General features: G+C 41.0%; 1 protein-coding gene across 2 annotated transcripts in view; it reads left to right on the plus strand.

The window, feature by feature from the left end:
* The first annotated feature begins 1,665 nt into the window (after window positions 1-1,665).
* The window catches only part of myripb (myosin VIIA and Rab interacting protein b), a 130,312-nt gene continuing 116,656 nt past the window's right edge, over window positions 1,666-15,321 (plus strand). For both annotated transcript variants that reach the window (XM_085362454.1, XM_085362455.1), the window contains exon 1: window positions 1,666-1,775. In XM_085362454.1, the coding sequence (XP_085218580.1) occupies window positions 1,666-1,775 (110 nt within the window). The remainder of the gene's footprint in view (window positions 1,776-15,321) is intronic.

Consider the following 15,321-nt stretch of genomic DNA (forward strand, 5'->3'; position numbering starts at 1 on the left):
TTACTCTGTGTGATAATAGAATTTTGAGACAGAGATTTTACTGGGGTTTATTTATTTTTTGGGCCACCGTGCTGATAATGTGAAACTTCAATTTGTCAATTGTGTATGTTCACATTTGTCTTTTGGGATCAGGTAGATTACAATTAAACATTACAAACCTATTAACAAACTTAAACTGAGACTATTACATAAACCAAGTATGACTGGCTCAGTTTTATTTTCAGAAAGTTTAACAGTGTGTTGGGGTGAGCCAGGTCCTGAAGTGACTGGAGGAATGAGTAAGAAGCAGGACTGAAAGGGAGATGCGCTGTCAATAAAGCTATTGGTCCAATAATAGAATGGACATAATTGTCTGGTCTTCTGAGTCATAGCTCTCTTCACTGGCAGTGCTCACCCATCTTGTTTAGGCTCTGTTGTTAATGTTCTCCTCCTGTCCATCTCCTCATCTGTCTTCGCTTCTCTTTCTGTGCTGTCATTACTGTTTTGGTCTTGTTCTTTTGTTGTTGTTTTTTTAAAGGCAACCCCTCTATGTCTCCGAGGTTCTATTTTTACTTCACCATATGTACTAATATGCTAGTTCATGCACCATTCGTAGAAATAAAATCGTTGCAAGACATTTTATTTTTCAGATAATGACATAAAAAAATACTTCAGATGGTCAAGAGGGCCAGTTCAGTGACTACAATCAACCGAGGCGAAACTTAACAGATGGCTGTCGACTACAGCCGCCTGTTCTGGCATCCGCCTGTCAGTCAAAGGGGCACCCGCTTCTAAAAATGATAACTTTAATCCTTAATGCTGTTTAAATGTGTGAATTCTACATTTTATTTGTAAATATAAAATATTATATATTATCATAATATAAAATATTATGGTATGAAAGGAAAAATTAGCTAGAGTGAGCAGATTTCTTTTAAGCATGGTTACTTCAGCTCTGAAAATGGGCAGTTTAACATGGGAATCTGTGAAAGCCTCAAGTGGAGAGAAGAGGAACTGCAGTTTTGCAGCTTCCAAGGAAGATGCTTGGCTTATCAATAGTCTTAGCCAACATAGACTTCTATATTTCTATTTATGTTTAACCAAAAGGGTATAATCAATTCCACAGCTACTGTATTAGACAGGATTCTTGGATGGCAGTATAGCACATCACATTGTTTCATAGTCTAGAAATATCCAGGAACTATACAAATGTTTTTAGAAGATTTTGAATACATTTGCTTGACATTAAATGTTCCCATAAGTTCAAAAATATATATTTTTTGCTTCCAGTGCTAGTTTATGTAACAGTATTCTGAATGGTCCCAGAATGTGTGAAGAGGATGCTTTCAAGGCACTCGATATTCACTTTTCAGCCGAGGTTCATCCTGCAGGCAAAGCAACCTGTGACTCAAAAGTTATCCACAAGTCATACAAGGAAAGTTACACAGTCATTTTCACTGTGAGATGAGCATCATTCGGTGTTAAATTACTAAAATCCACTCGGACATACTCACACAGCATATAAAAGTGAATTTAATTAAAAAACGCACAATCCATTTTTATTTTTCTATCCGTTTGTCTTGTTCCAGGGTTGTCCCAGCCTCGGCCCCCAGAGCAGCGGTTCCTGTGCCTCTCCACCTCTTTGACTAGCAGCAGCAGCAGCTCGGTGTGGCGAGGGCAGGAACAATGGGCCGAAAGCTGGACCTGTCAGGCCTGACGGAGGGCGAGGCTGAGCACGTCTTGAAGGTGGTCCAGCGGGACATGAAACTGCGAAAAAAGGAGGAGGACAGGCTGAGGTGAGATTGGAATTTTATATTCAGTGCCTATTTTTTATTTTGAGTATTTTTAGCACATTTGACAAGTACAGGGTGATGTGACAGGAACTGATGCAAGGCAATGTCATTCGCGTCTACAGCTGGCTCTTACCAAATCTCCTTTCTGCAACCTGCTTCTTTACTAGTATATTTCTTGTGCAATAAAATTTTTACAAAGTATATAAAAATTACATTTACTGTCTGCAAAACTAAATCTCTGAATGGTGCAATAACAGCTTGGCAACAGTGACTAGGCACAGCAGGTACATACGCCTGACTCTCAAGGACATTCAGGAGACTCGACAACAAAGACGCCCACATATGTTGAATATGTATTACATAGTTCTAATGTCTACTCCTTAAAAGGGTGTCTTTGTACACATTCTTCATGTCTACAGTTTGTCAGCGTCTGTACAGCTCATTTACTCTAGGAAGGGTTTATATATATGTTATCCATTTCACCAGAAAGGAAAGGAAAGAGGCTCTTTAGGCCTTGGATTAATGTGCAACTTTAGACACTTTATCAAATCGAGATGCTTATCTGATTTAGACAGAAAACCTTTTACCACATAAAGTTTACAATACTCTGCAAGCTAAAATGAGGTACATAGAAAGTTATGCCTACATGTTGCGGACTGTGACGATGTACAGCCTAAATAATGAGACCAGTGATTAAAAACTGCTGATCTGGGTGAAATTAAGATTTTTGCATTGAAATGAATGACCTGCTGTCCTTTTCTGGGTAAAGACCTAATGTTTCAAAAATGAATGCATGTACCAATTACTGAACGGGCCACTGTAGTGACTGTGAATTGAACTGGGTGCTATGCTACAATGGAAAGCCTCTTCGGCATGGCTTTTGTAAAGTAAAGCAGTCAAATAAAGCAGCAGTAAAATAGCTCTTCTTCCACACAAAACGATCCCTGTGAGCGTCACCCAACCCAATCAGAGATTTCATCAGATGATGGACCAGGTTATGTGTTCAGTATAAGTTACAACAGTGATTTTAAAAAGTACTGTTTTCATGACACAGAAAATTCCAACTGTAAATTCAACATAGTTCTCAAATGCCAATCATCTTGCTTCCTAGTACACCTGTCACATGTGACTTTAGGCCGTGCAAAGCATGGAGCAAAACTGCAACTACACTTGGTTTTTTCCCAGTAAAACAATGACGAATGTCATGTTTTACCACATTAAATCTAGCTTAGTTGTGGCATCTGAAGCCTTGTTTCTATCAGGTGTTTTCCATCATGCTTATCCTCCACCATTAGATCCATATCATACAGTGTGGCTTTTTTTGCCAATGTTGTAACAGCAACAGCAGTTTCTGTGAGTTTATAAATGAAGTAAAGTAGCAAAGTAGTTTTTGTAACTGAGTTTTCAGTCCTGCTCCTCCTTTCGTGTTTTCTGCTTACAGGCTGTCAGGTCTGATAGGGTCATTATTTTGGCCCTCTGGTCTTTCTCTCATGTCACATCTTCTTAATTAACAAATGCTAGACTGCTTCCATCCCTTCAGCTCCTTTCCTTCACTCCCTCAGGGAGGAGTAAGAGCGGATTCAGTTTGGCTGTGACAGACATTAATAGGAGGCCGGCCATCAAACATATGCTCGGTTCAGTGTTGTTGTTTCATCGTGACTACAGGAGGAGGTTTGCCAGTGTATCTAATGCCACCACAAAATCCAGAAAGTTGTTTTTAGCTGTTTTTCAGCTGGAATTTAGGTGAACCCTATAATTTTTGAAACGCAAATATTCTCCTTTGACTGCCTCAGCTATTTTGTTGTGGAAATTTGATGTCTTTCTTCAGACTTGAACAGTGAGCCTCAGTGGTTTATTGTTCTTGAGTGAATGCCACAAGTGATTAGGCTCCTTTACTCGGAGCGCTAAACATCTTAGCTGTACTCAGAGGAGCAAAACAAAGTTGCTTCACAAACCAGAATGCAGCCGTCGGTTTGCGCTGCTCGAAACTCTACTTAGTTTCCCAGAATTAGTTTTAGAGCAATGATGCTGCATTCCCAAATTACTAGGCTGTAAAATATTCCCCCATCAGTCTGTCATGAATGAGCTGAAATAAATTATGACTCTCAGGCTGTTATTACTGCTGTTTACAGCAAGGAGATGAGCAGAATATTGATGATGTAATGACAGGGGAATATTTATTAGGCAACAATTCTTTAAAAAAAGCAAAGCAGATATTAAAAAAAAAAACAACAACAATTTTTTTTTTTCCAGAGGACGCAAAGTCACAGTTGATCTAAATTTGTCCCCCATGATAAACCTAGATTTAAGGGGTATTTCAGCCCAATTCAAATGAATTGTAGCCTGTAGTGCTATTTGTACATTAAGGTTGTTTTGATTTGTCATTTTTTTGAGTTGTGGAGAGACTGCTGCCGTCGGGGAGTGTTCTTTTTTTGCTTAAGTCATCATCGCATTGGTTTCTAATGCGATGATGAATGTGATTCACTTCACCTGCCAGTAGTTTGTGTATAAAAATTGAGAGCTGTAGTTCTTAAATCTAAAGGAGTGTTTTAGTAAAGTCGACATTTAATCCAGTGACACAGATCTGCAAAAAAGAAAAATTTGCATGTTTTCAGCTGTCAAAATGGTCATCCATGTAATTAAATACAGAGGTACCCCCCTACCCCATTGAGCTTATATTTATAACTGCATTTTAGGCAAAATCTTACTGGAGTAGTAAACAGCAAAGCTCCAAAACAAATGTTTTCTTTCAATAGACCTTCCCACATCTTAAAAACTTGTCTGTTCCAAGCCTGTTCACAGCGTCTCATCTCTTATGAATTTTTAGTATCCGAGTCCAAACCAAGATGAGCCTCGTGGCCTCACGGGGCAAAGTCGACCATCTCATTATAATGCAAAAATGCTACAACTGTCCTTTAATTTTTTAGGCTGAATACCACTGCTTACATTACCCCTAACATCATCAAGCTTCATCAGCCTGCACAGTCAAATGCTTTAGACTCTCTTAATACTGCCCATGGCTAAATACTGAACAAGGACGTGTTCTTGGTCCATCTCTCTCTTGGGAACTGTGTTTTGCTTTTTCTTTCTGCCTTCATCTAATAAATAAAAAATATTTGTGTGGTGGTCCTTGCATAGTTTGACTTTATACAGTTCCGAAAAAAGAGAAATCCAAACAAAAGAAAACAATCTGCATCCTGACCACTACCACGGCCAGTCAAGTTACGGAAGGAAGAAAAAGAAAGAAACCCCAAATCCTCTCATTTGCACTGGAAAATTTTCCGCAGTTTACGAATAGGAATATAAATCTCTCTCCATTTATATATCATTCACAGCAGGCTCCCTCTGCGGTTTGCATGGCTAACTCTTTTACGATTGATTTATGGTAATTATTTATTTATTTGTGAAGGAAGGCAGCCCTGCAGAGCTTCAAATTAGGCTGGTAAACTTTCGTAGGACAGTTTAAGGCTCAGCTGGCTCATTTAATGCTGAATTTAATTTTCCCTCATGGTGAATAGGGCTGTGCAATATGACCAAAATCTCATATCCCGATATAAGAATTATATCGTCTGATAACGATATAAATCACAAAAATGTAACATTTTCTGTAAATTCTGTGAATCTCGGGTAGCTCGACTTGCGTGAAGTGTTTCCAGCTGGGCGTCGTGTAGCTGGAGTCGAGTGTTTTAACCGATGCATGAAACGATATATTTTTAGACATAAGTTGTAAATTAACTGTAAACTTTTTTGCTTCTCATCCGTAGATACTCTGCATACTCTTTCACGTGATTCAGTTTATTTTGAAAAGTCTCAACAGGATTTTGAGCTTTATGGTAAATGGCCTGTATTTATATAGCGCTTTACTAGTCCCTAAGGACCCCAAAGCGCTTTACATATCCAGTCATCCACCCATTCACACACACATTCACACACTGGTGATGGCAAGCTATTGTAGCCACAGCCACCCTGGGGCGCACTGACAGAGGCGAGGCTGCCGGACACTGGCGCCACTGGGCCCTCTGACCACCACCAGTAGGCAACGGGTGAATTGTCTTGCCCAAGGACACAACGACCGAAGATTGTCCAAGCCGGGGCTCGAACCGGCAACCTTCCGATTACAAGGCGATCTCCCAACTCTTGAGCCACGATCGCCCCCCCCCCCCCGATTTTCTATTTTATGTAGAAAATAAAGAAGCGGTCGCGGTGGTTTTACCGTCTTTGTTGCTAACGACAACGCATAAAAGCAGGCGCTTGTCCGTCCGTAGTGTGGTTATATTAAATATAAGAGAAAGAGAGAACTTTAAGAAATTAATATAGCCACTACAGTGACCAACAAAACGATGAAAAAATGCTGTAAACGTTTATTTTGCGACATCACGAGACAAACGATAGCGTAAAATGAAAGGATAGATGTTTTTATATCGTCATCCGATATATATCGTTATATCGAACAGCCCTAATGGTGAATAATAAGAAATATTTGAAACACCTGACAGACTTTACCTGCTGTCTTATACACACTCAGATAAAATAAATTCATTAAAGAAATGGCACAGCTAGCTATAAGTTTAGTTAGAGACAAGTGGTGCTGTTCTTTAAATTATTTAAAGTTTTAATGTTGGAAACTGCAGGTAGTCTATGATGTCTCCCGGCTTTACTGCTTTAATATTTTTAAATGAGTGTTTAAAACTATGTTTATTATTAATGTATAACACAATTCAATTTGTTTAGATAGTTACTATTCTGTTGCTGCTGAGGTCTGTTTAAGGTATACCTACATATGCTCAATTTCAGTAGTGTGATGACATGTATTTGTCATATTCAACACCTGGATGGAATTTCATTACATCTGTAACAGCTGTTCATTTGGGCTCGGCAATCAACAATTCAAAATCTGGTGGTCAAAGGGCACTGTGAACTCATGAAAGTCATTTGACCAGAACTCAAGAATTCTTACGCTAATGATGACAAGATTTCGCATTAATGTCTCAAAGAGAAAAAGTGATTTAACTTCAGGTTCTTACAATATACATATGCTCATGATGTATCTGCATTTTATATTTTGTCATTACTCTAATACAGCTTTAGATACACTTACTAAAGTTAGACACACTTAATATCTTTTATTGAATTTGCTGAAAGAATTCAGTGCACACGTTTGTTATGAATATGTGCAGACATGGACTTTAACTGTAAGTTGACTGGCTGGGTTATAACAGTGGGGTGCTAATCCTAGTTTCAAATGAAGTTTAAAGACATCTGAGGCCTTCATTAGTAACCCATAAACCAGCCATGCAGCTGTGATCTTTAATCTGAAAAATCAAACAAGAACTTAAATGTCATATTTGATTCTGTCTTGTGTGTGAGCTAGCACTGCTGGTGCTTGACTGACACTTCCTCCCAACTGCTCTTGTTAAACTTTGCTGGTTTTTATAGTGCAAAGCACTTTTTTGAATTACAGTAGGAAAAGAAAAGCTGAACTTCATGAAAATTGGGATGGCTAACTTAAATTTAAATGGCTTACTGGGAAACTTAAATAGAACAAAGCTATTGAAAATGTCATTACTAATACTTGTGCTTATCCTGCAGTGCTGTCACAGTTTAATATTGTCACAATTTTTAATATTAGATAAAGCTGCAGGGCAGCAGGGTGGTGCAGTGGTTTGCACAGCAAGAAGATCGTGAGTTCAATTCCACCATCAGCAGATAGGATCTATAATCAGGTCTGGTTGTACAGTGGGGCAAAAAAGTATTTAGTCAGCCACCGATTGTGCAAGTTCCCCCACCTAAAATGATGACAGAGGTCAGTAATTTGCACCACAGGTACACTTCAACTGTGAGAGACAGAATGTGAAAAAAAAAAATCCATGAATTCACATGGTAGGATTTGTAAAGAATTTATTCGTAAATTAGGGTGGAAAATAAGTATTTGGTCACCTCAAACAAGGAAGATCTCTGGCTCTCACAGACCTGTAACGTCTTCTGTAAGAAGCTTTTCTGTCCCCCACTCGTTACCTGTATGAATGGCACCTGTTTGAACTCATCATCTGTATAAAAGACACCTGTCCACAGCCTCAAACAGTCAGACTCCAAACTCTGCCATGGCCAAGACCAAAGAGCTAATTTACGAATAAATCCTTTACAAATCCTACCATGTGAATTCATGGATTTTTTTTTTCACATTCTGTCTCTCACAGTTGAAGTGTACCTCTGGTGCAAATTACTGACCTCTGTCATCATTTTAAGTGGGGGAACTTGCACAATCGGTGGCTGACTAAATACTTTTTTGCCCCACTGTAGCTGGTGAAATTGAAGTCAACTTTCCACAAAATGTAGTTTATAACAGTTAATTTATGATTTAACAAACAATCTATGATTATGAAATCATCTAAAAACTGTAAATGTGTTATCTTTGTGAAATATAAAAATGTAATATAAGTTACATGTAAGTAAAAAATAAGAAATTGGGAATGGGGCAAATACTTTGTCAGCTACCAGCTTTAACTGAGTTCCACACTACAGAGCTGAAATGATATGAAAATAAATCTGTAATAGCTCCTGTTTGCAACCTCACTGGACTGCATCTGAGGGGTGAGGGTGTGCTTCTGTGTGATTCAATTAGAGGGGGTGAGCTGCTCAACCCCTGGCCTCCACCGACTCAGTGGTCATCCAGCTGGAGAGGCTCATTATGTAGCAGCAGGCAGCTCAGGGGAGCATGGGCTTGGATCTACTTAACAAACAGCACAAGCACACCCAAGGGAGACAGACTGGGAAATTATTATAGATAGCAATCCACCACTGTTGCTTTGTCAACAGCGAGGCAATGGCTGGAGTTTCAGCCGCTGGTGACTCTTACAGGTAATTTTCTCTCGGTGTTGGGAAGGATCCACTTCATTAAAGTGTCTGGCAAGTCCTTGCATGGATAGGGCAATTACTGTACCTCCAAGACTCATTTCAAATGCAGCTGTGGCAAGTCTGTCCCACCAGTTGAAAGGCTCTCCTTTATCCCAGCTCCTTTGTGTGCGTTGACCAAAGCAAATGGTGCTCTTTGGGTAAGTCTTAATTATATGTGAAGTTGTTGTCCTTTTTAGTCTTGGTGTAATTGCTGGCTGAATAGCAGAGAGTGATACTTTGCATCACCAGCTTTAATTAGTCAGTAAAATTGTGAATGGTTAAGTAATGAAGTTGTGTTCAGAGAAGTGAGCAGTAACTACTGACGTCTTTTTATTAGAGATCTTGTGATTGTTTGAAGCTTTATTCAAACCATGTGCTCCTGTTTTATTGTGCAGCTGTTATTATTGCGCATTAAACACATTGAGCTTCTGTGTAAGAGGGAATTTTTATTTTGTTTCTTATTTTTTTGGCATTTCCAACCATTAGGTCAAATGCTATGTGTCATACAAGCAAAGGCTTTGGCATCTTTCTTCTCATTTCTTAGTCAGTGGTTTCTTTTTAGCTCCGGTTGATGTGGTTGACAGGTAGGGACAGGTTCACAGGAGTCACACTGGGAGGCTGTCGCTCTGTCGGGGACAGAATGACCTCTATTTCATCCTCCTGGCTGCCTGTGTGGAGAGAGGCAAGAGGATAAAGATGAGCTTTGTAGATATATAAAAGGACAGCTTCAAAATGTATTATTTTTGAGCCAAGATGAAAGACAGCCAGGTTTGTTTGGTCCAAGTGGCTCCTTATTCACGAGGATCAATAAATTGGTGTAATTGGATTTCAGAGCGCATGCAGTAAGAGAGGATATTGCCCTCTGTTGCAGGACAGTCCCTCTGGGCTGCACTGCCATCTCCTCTATTAAAGCTGCACTAGAACTGGGGGGGCAGATGAGCCTTCTGACATCGACTTTAAGGCCTGAGGTCTTTTCCTTTCACAGCTTCGACTCGGATTTAAGTTTACACCCACATCTATTACACTGTCGTCCTCTAAATGCAGCAGAGTGTTGTTTTATTAATGTTTCTCTAATGAAGCAGGTTTCCCCAGACTGAACTAATGACCCCGACTTGTGTCTGCTGAGGAAAAATCCAGAAATTGCGTAACTGGTCGAACGCAGCTTTGAGGTTTTTGGGCGGCTGAATGGTTCCATTGTGTTTAACAGACATGCCTTATTCTTTTCTTCTCAGTGTCTAAGGTGTTTTTTCTGTGCCATAATCCACTTTTAGGCCCCGCTTTAAAATTATTTTTAACACTTACAGTATATAACCTGTGCAGCAGCCAGTAAAGTAGGTCTTTGCGTAGTTTAATTTCAGCCTAGCTGTTGTTGTGGCAGTTGTGTTTTCTTGGCTGCGGTTCCTCTTTGGTGGGTATTATCTGTGTTGTGTTACTGGTGTGGGTTATTTGTCTGACTCACATTGATGTGGATTGTTTTTGATGTGAAAGTGCTTTGTGTGTGTGTGTGTGTGTGCTGGTCTCGTCAGCAGCGTGTTGTACTTTATGTGTTTGTGTGCAGCAAGCAGGAAGGACAAATCCTTCTGACCCCATGTTTTTTTTCTGAAGCCACATTGGCCGGTGTTACATCAGCATCATTTTGTGATTATTTCACATTTCACGATCTGCCAGGGTGACATTACACTGCTCTGGTTATTGTAATTTATTTCTTTTAACTTTGTTTTAGACTTCAGAAAAGAAAAGCACCTGAATATGTTTTCTGCATAGATTCTTCACCCTGGCTACATCAGGAGCACTATAGCATTTAATGTTTCTTTAGTTGATCAGAGCTGCTAATTGCTGTGACCTCACTGTTGTGCGGTAACTGTTTTAATAATGCCACCCACTTCTGTGTGACAGGTCAGAGTGTTCTGTCTTTTAATCATATAAAAATAAATAAATAAATAAAATGCCATTGACTCATATCTCAAATAGCAAAGCAAGCTTCCCATTGTTTGAATGGCACAGTCTGCGTGCTGACTTCAGATCAGTACCTACTTAATTTGCTTACCTGTGTTCAGGGGCTGTACAGGTGCCACAGACTCTAATTTCTAATTAGATTTTAATATGGCTCTAAGTACACGACATTAATATAATTGAACTTAATTAGCAGAAGGAAATATAAGCCCCCTGACCACAGCAATTATACATGGGCGTGCTTATGCATACACTGTCTTGCTCTCTGTGTACAGACACATTTTTCTGATATATGGCTCATCTTATGCTCTTATAGAAAATAGCATCTTACCTGCAACTTCACCAATGTTTTTATTTACAACATTTAATCAGTTGGTGCTTGTTTAATTTTTTCCTTTACTGGTTGTAATTTTTGGATGGATTGCAGGTCTTTTTTAAGTGTTAGAAATGGGGCTGCACAATACTGTGTTTGTTTAATCGGCATCATTTAGTTGCACCATGGTAGCCAATCATGTCTATGATCTGTTAACTTAAAAATAAAACACACTAGAAATCAGAAAATTAGAAAACTGAAATGTCTAATGAAATTTGCTGTGCATCAGCCGAGTCCCTGGAGAACAAGCATCTCTAACAGATGCCAGTTTACGGCGTCTTTTTGGAGGTAGGTTCTGATTTCCCCCGAGTGTGACAAATCAGCCGCTGTTCATCCCCTTGGAGCTGCTGAGCCAACAGGATTGGCTGATGAGATGGTGAAAAACAAATCCATCCTAGCTACTTGTGGCACATTTCCTTTCATAGCTCTTACGCCCCTTTAGCGTTTCCGGCTGACTGAGTAGATAGGTGTCACCTTGCCTGCAAGTAACCTGGCGTGTGTGTGTGTCTGAGAGAGAGAGCGCCAGCATGTGGTGTCTGAGCTTCAGCTAGCCAAGGTTCAAATGGAGGTGAACGGACCACTGCTTATCTTTGTCTTTCTCTGGATAAACCTGCTCATTTTCCCACCAAGATAAACTCGCGGGTTATCTGCAAGAAGACTAAGACTGATTCAGAGCAATAACTTGAATATTTCTCCTGCGGTCTGCTATGATTGCTTCTGCTGCTGGCAAAATGTCAAGTGCTGTTTTGAGTCAGAGCAAAATAGTTGGTTCCAACAGAATGATGGTCTTATCTCGCTTCTTGGTTCCTATCTCTCCCTTTTTGAGATTGGCTCATCTATTCAGTGTCAGTGTCTGATTCAGTCCCATTTTCCATTCAGTAGTATATCCTCTATGCAGCTATCTGTGGATGTTTTGCTACCTCAGTAGATACTTAGCAAGGTCCTTTATGTGTTTTAGATGGGCTGAATAATTCACAATCTGTTATCACCCCAGTCCAACTCTTCTTTACACCAAGGCTAAGAGACACCAGACTCATTTATCTTCTATCACAGGTCTACTCAGTGGTTTGTGCTGTTTGCAGGGTTACTAAGCAGCAAATACCCAGTTAGTTACCACATCTTCAGAGAAAATGGATCTTTTTTTGGGAGGTAAGGATTTAAGAAAGCGAGAAGTCCTTTGTGGGATTACATCTTTTTCTCGTGAAGATGGTGCAAGGACAGAGCAGCTGAAACTGCCAAATGGAAAAAATGCATGCTTAAACAGCATCAGCCTTATGCATGTGTTACGGGTCCCAGATGTGAAGACCACAATAACAAAAAGAATACAAATCTGTAAAAATAAAGGTAGAGTCTCAGAGAAAGAATCACAGGAGCACTCGTGTCTTTTCCCGAATTGCATCTCTTATTTCAGATCAACAAATATAATTTACATCCAGTGCTTTCACTTGTCAGATATGCTCAATAACTGTAAAAGGTAAATAAAAGGCATTTGGCAAATATATGCATCTATGGTCATTACATTTCTCCAGTCTACACTGTTAACCACACTATTCCTTCACTCATTTAAATCAGCAGTGCAGATAGCATATAATGCCTTAAACGTCTTATTGCTCTTTCTCACATATAGGGCAAACTCAAAATAGCTTATCCACAAATCTGATATAAGTGCATAAATCTTACTAGATTAGACAAAACACACCTGAATGTATTACTTTGCAATGTAACAACATAAATGTACATTCATTCTTAGCTTATTCTTAACATTTCCACATCACTTGAACCATAAAGTATATATAAGATATTTTAATCTCGAATAATCTGATGTCAGGGCCTTTACAGTTAAATTGGAGCACCACACACACATATTTGCTTGTTAAATGGAGTTTACCAAGTTTAAATACATCCCGCGGGCTGGCGAACTCTCGCGGTAACTCTCGCGGTAACTCTTGCGAGACCTGGGGCTGCGCGGCTCGGCTTTACCACCGCTGCGGTGCCGCGCTTCAGTACTTTTCAACTAAACCCCACTTAAGGTTACATCGGCGGTGTCAACATAACTCTCAGTAAACACCGAAGTAGAACAAGGCACAAAACCCTCATACACTGTATTTTTAAGACGATACTGACCTGTAAAAATAAAGGTAGAGTCTCAGAGAAAGAATCACAGGAGCACTCGTGTCTTTTCCCGAATTGCATCTGAGAGGACAGGAAGTTGGTCCGCTCTAGGCAACCGCGGGCGAACGACTACAGTGTCAACAGTTCCGCTTATTATTTCTCACTTTTACTCTCCTCAATTGTTATGGACTACACGTAATGAATGTAAAATAATAATTGTCTTAATTGCTGACATATGTTTTTCTTAAAAATAATAAAATTTACCGAAATGTGGTAGCACATTTGTGTTCACCACACGCTCCCCAACAGCAAAAGTGGCTCCTGACACTTAACTTGAATTATAAAAAAAACCTTTAAACTAACAAAGTCTCTTTACGGGGCGACCGTGGCTCAAGGGGTTGGGAATCGCATCTGTAACTGGAAGGTCGCCGGTTCGATCCCTGGGCTCTCTGTCCTGGTCGTTGTGTCCTTGGGCAAGACACTTTACCCTACTTGCCTACTGGTGTTGGCCAGAGGGGCCGATGGCGCGATATGGCAGCCTCGCTTCTGTCAGTCTGCCCCAGGGCAGCTGTGGCTACAACCGTAGCTTGCCTCCACCAGTGTGTGAATGTGAGAGTGAATGAATAGTGGCATTGTAAAGCGCTTTGGGTGCCTTGAAAAGCGCTATATAAATCCAATCCATTATTGTTATTATTTACAGAAGTCCCTGGAATATTCCTCTTGCCCAGGTGTCCTTAGACTTCAGGCATTCTTCTTCCTGAGATTTCTGTTCGATTCAATAGCAAGGAACAACATATGAAACAGGTAAGTAAGGGCTAAGGGTGAGGGGAGAGGGGTAGGGGGGTTGGGAGTAGAGAAGAGGGTAGTAGAGGGAAGGATATGGCGAAGGCTGGACGTTGATGGTGTTCACCGCAGGATGAGCCTGATAGGCTGGTTGACCCAAGGATGGGTAGGTGAAGAATGTGGTGGGACGTCTCTGCCTGCTGGACTGCCTAGGATGAGATGGTGGCTCTGGATGGATGTCATCCCCTGGCTCCACCCTGGGTTCCGGCTCTGGGTCAGGAACCTCTACTGGATCAGGACTGGACTCAGTGACGTCAACTTCTTCTTGAACCTGAGGCATCTCCTGATTGTCACTTAGTTGAGGTAGGTCTGGGTCTCTTAACACAATTAGATCCTCTTCCGGAACCATGGCACTTTTTTTTCTAGGTTGGACACGAGCCCTTAAGACTTGTCCTAGTTCACTTGGACCGGAGCTCCGTTGCGCTCCACTTGGAACTGGTGTGACTGGAGAATGGCCCCCTCGAGGGTATCTGGGTACACCAAGCCAGTACAATGGCTCACCCTCTTCCGAGTCAGTTGTGTCAGGGTTCGGCTCTGGTGTCATTGGTCTTCCGGTGGACTTCTTGTTTCTCTTGTGTGGTCTTGTAGCCTGACTTTGGATAATGTCCACTGGCAAGTCATTTACTTGTAACAACAAGTTCCTGTGCAAGGTGCGAACAGGACGGCCTCCCGCCTCTGGACTCACTTTGTAGACGGGGTTGTCGCCCACTTGCTCCCTCACAATGTAGACCGTTTGCTCCCAGTAGGGTCTCAGTTTGCCAGGGCCCCCCCTTTCACTCAGGTTTCGTACCAGTACTCTGTCTCCTGCCTGTAGCATTACTCCTTTGCATCTTTTGTCATAGTTTGCTTTGCCTTTGGAACTTGACTGTTGACTGTTTGCATTTGCAATGCGGTATGCTTCTGTCATCTTCCCCTTCCATCTTTCTGCATACCCATGTGGTGTCTCAGTGTTGTTTTCTGCCATGAGACCAAAGAGAAGGTCTACTGGAAGACGAGGGTGTCGACCATACAAGAGGTAGTACGGAGAGAAGCCAGTCGATTCATGCTTGGTACAATTGTAAGCATGGATAACATGGGGTAGATGTTCCTTCCAATTTTGTTTCTCCTTTTCTCCCAGTGTACGCAGCATCTGTAACAGGGTGCGATTCAGTCTTTCAGTAGGGTTGCATTGGGGATGGTAGGGGGATGTCCTTGAGTGACCAACGCCTGCGAGTTCTCTTAGGGACTTGAATAACTTATTCTCGAACTCGCGACCCTGGTCGTGGTGGAGCTTGGAGGGGTAGCCAAATTTGGGAATGTAGTCATTGAAGAGGCGGTCTGCCGCGGTCTTTGCGGCCTTATTCTTGGTGGGATACGCTTGTGCGAACCTGGTAA

This window comes from Diplotaxodon limnothrissa, linkage group LG9 (assembly GCF_057381915.1).
Source record: "Diplotaxodon limnothrissa isolate DT_005_m linkage group LG9, D_limnothrissa_male_GT1.1, whole genome shotgun sequence".
Classification (NCBI taxonomy): Eukaryota; Metazoa; Chordata; class Actinopteri; order Cichliformes; family Cichlidae; genus Diplotaxodon; species Diplotaxodon limnothrissa.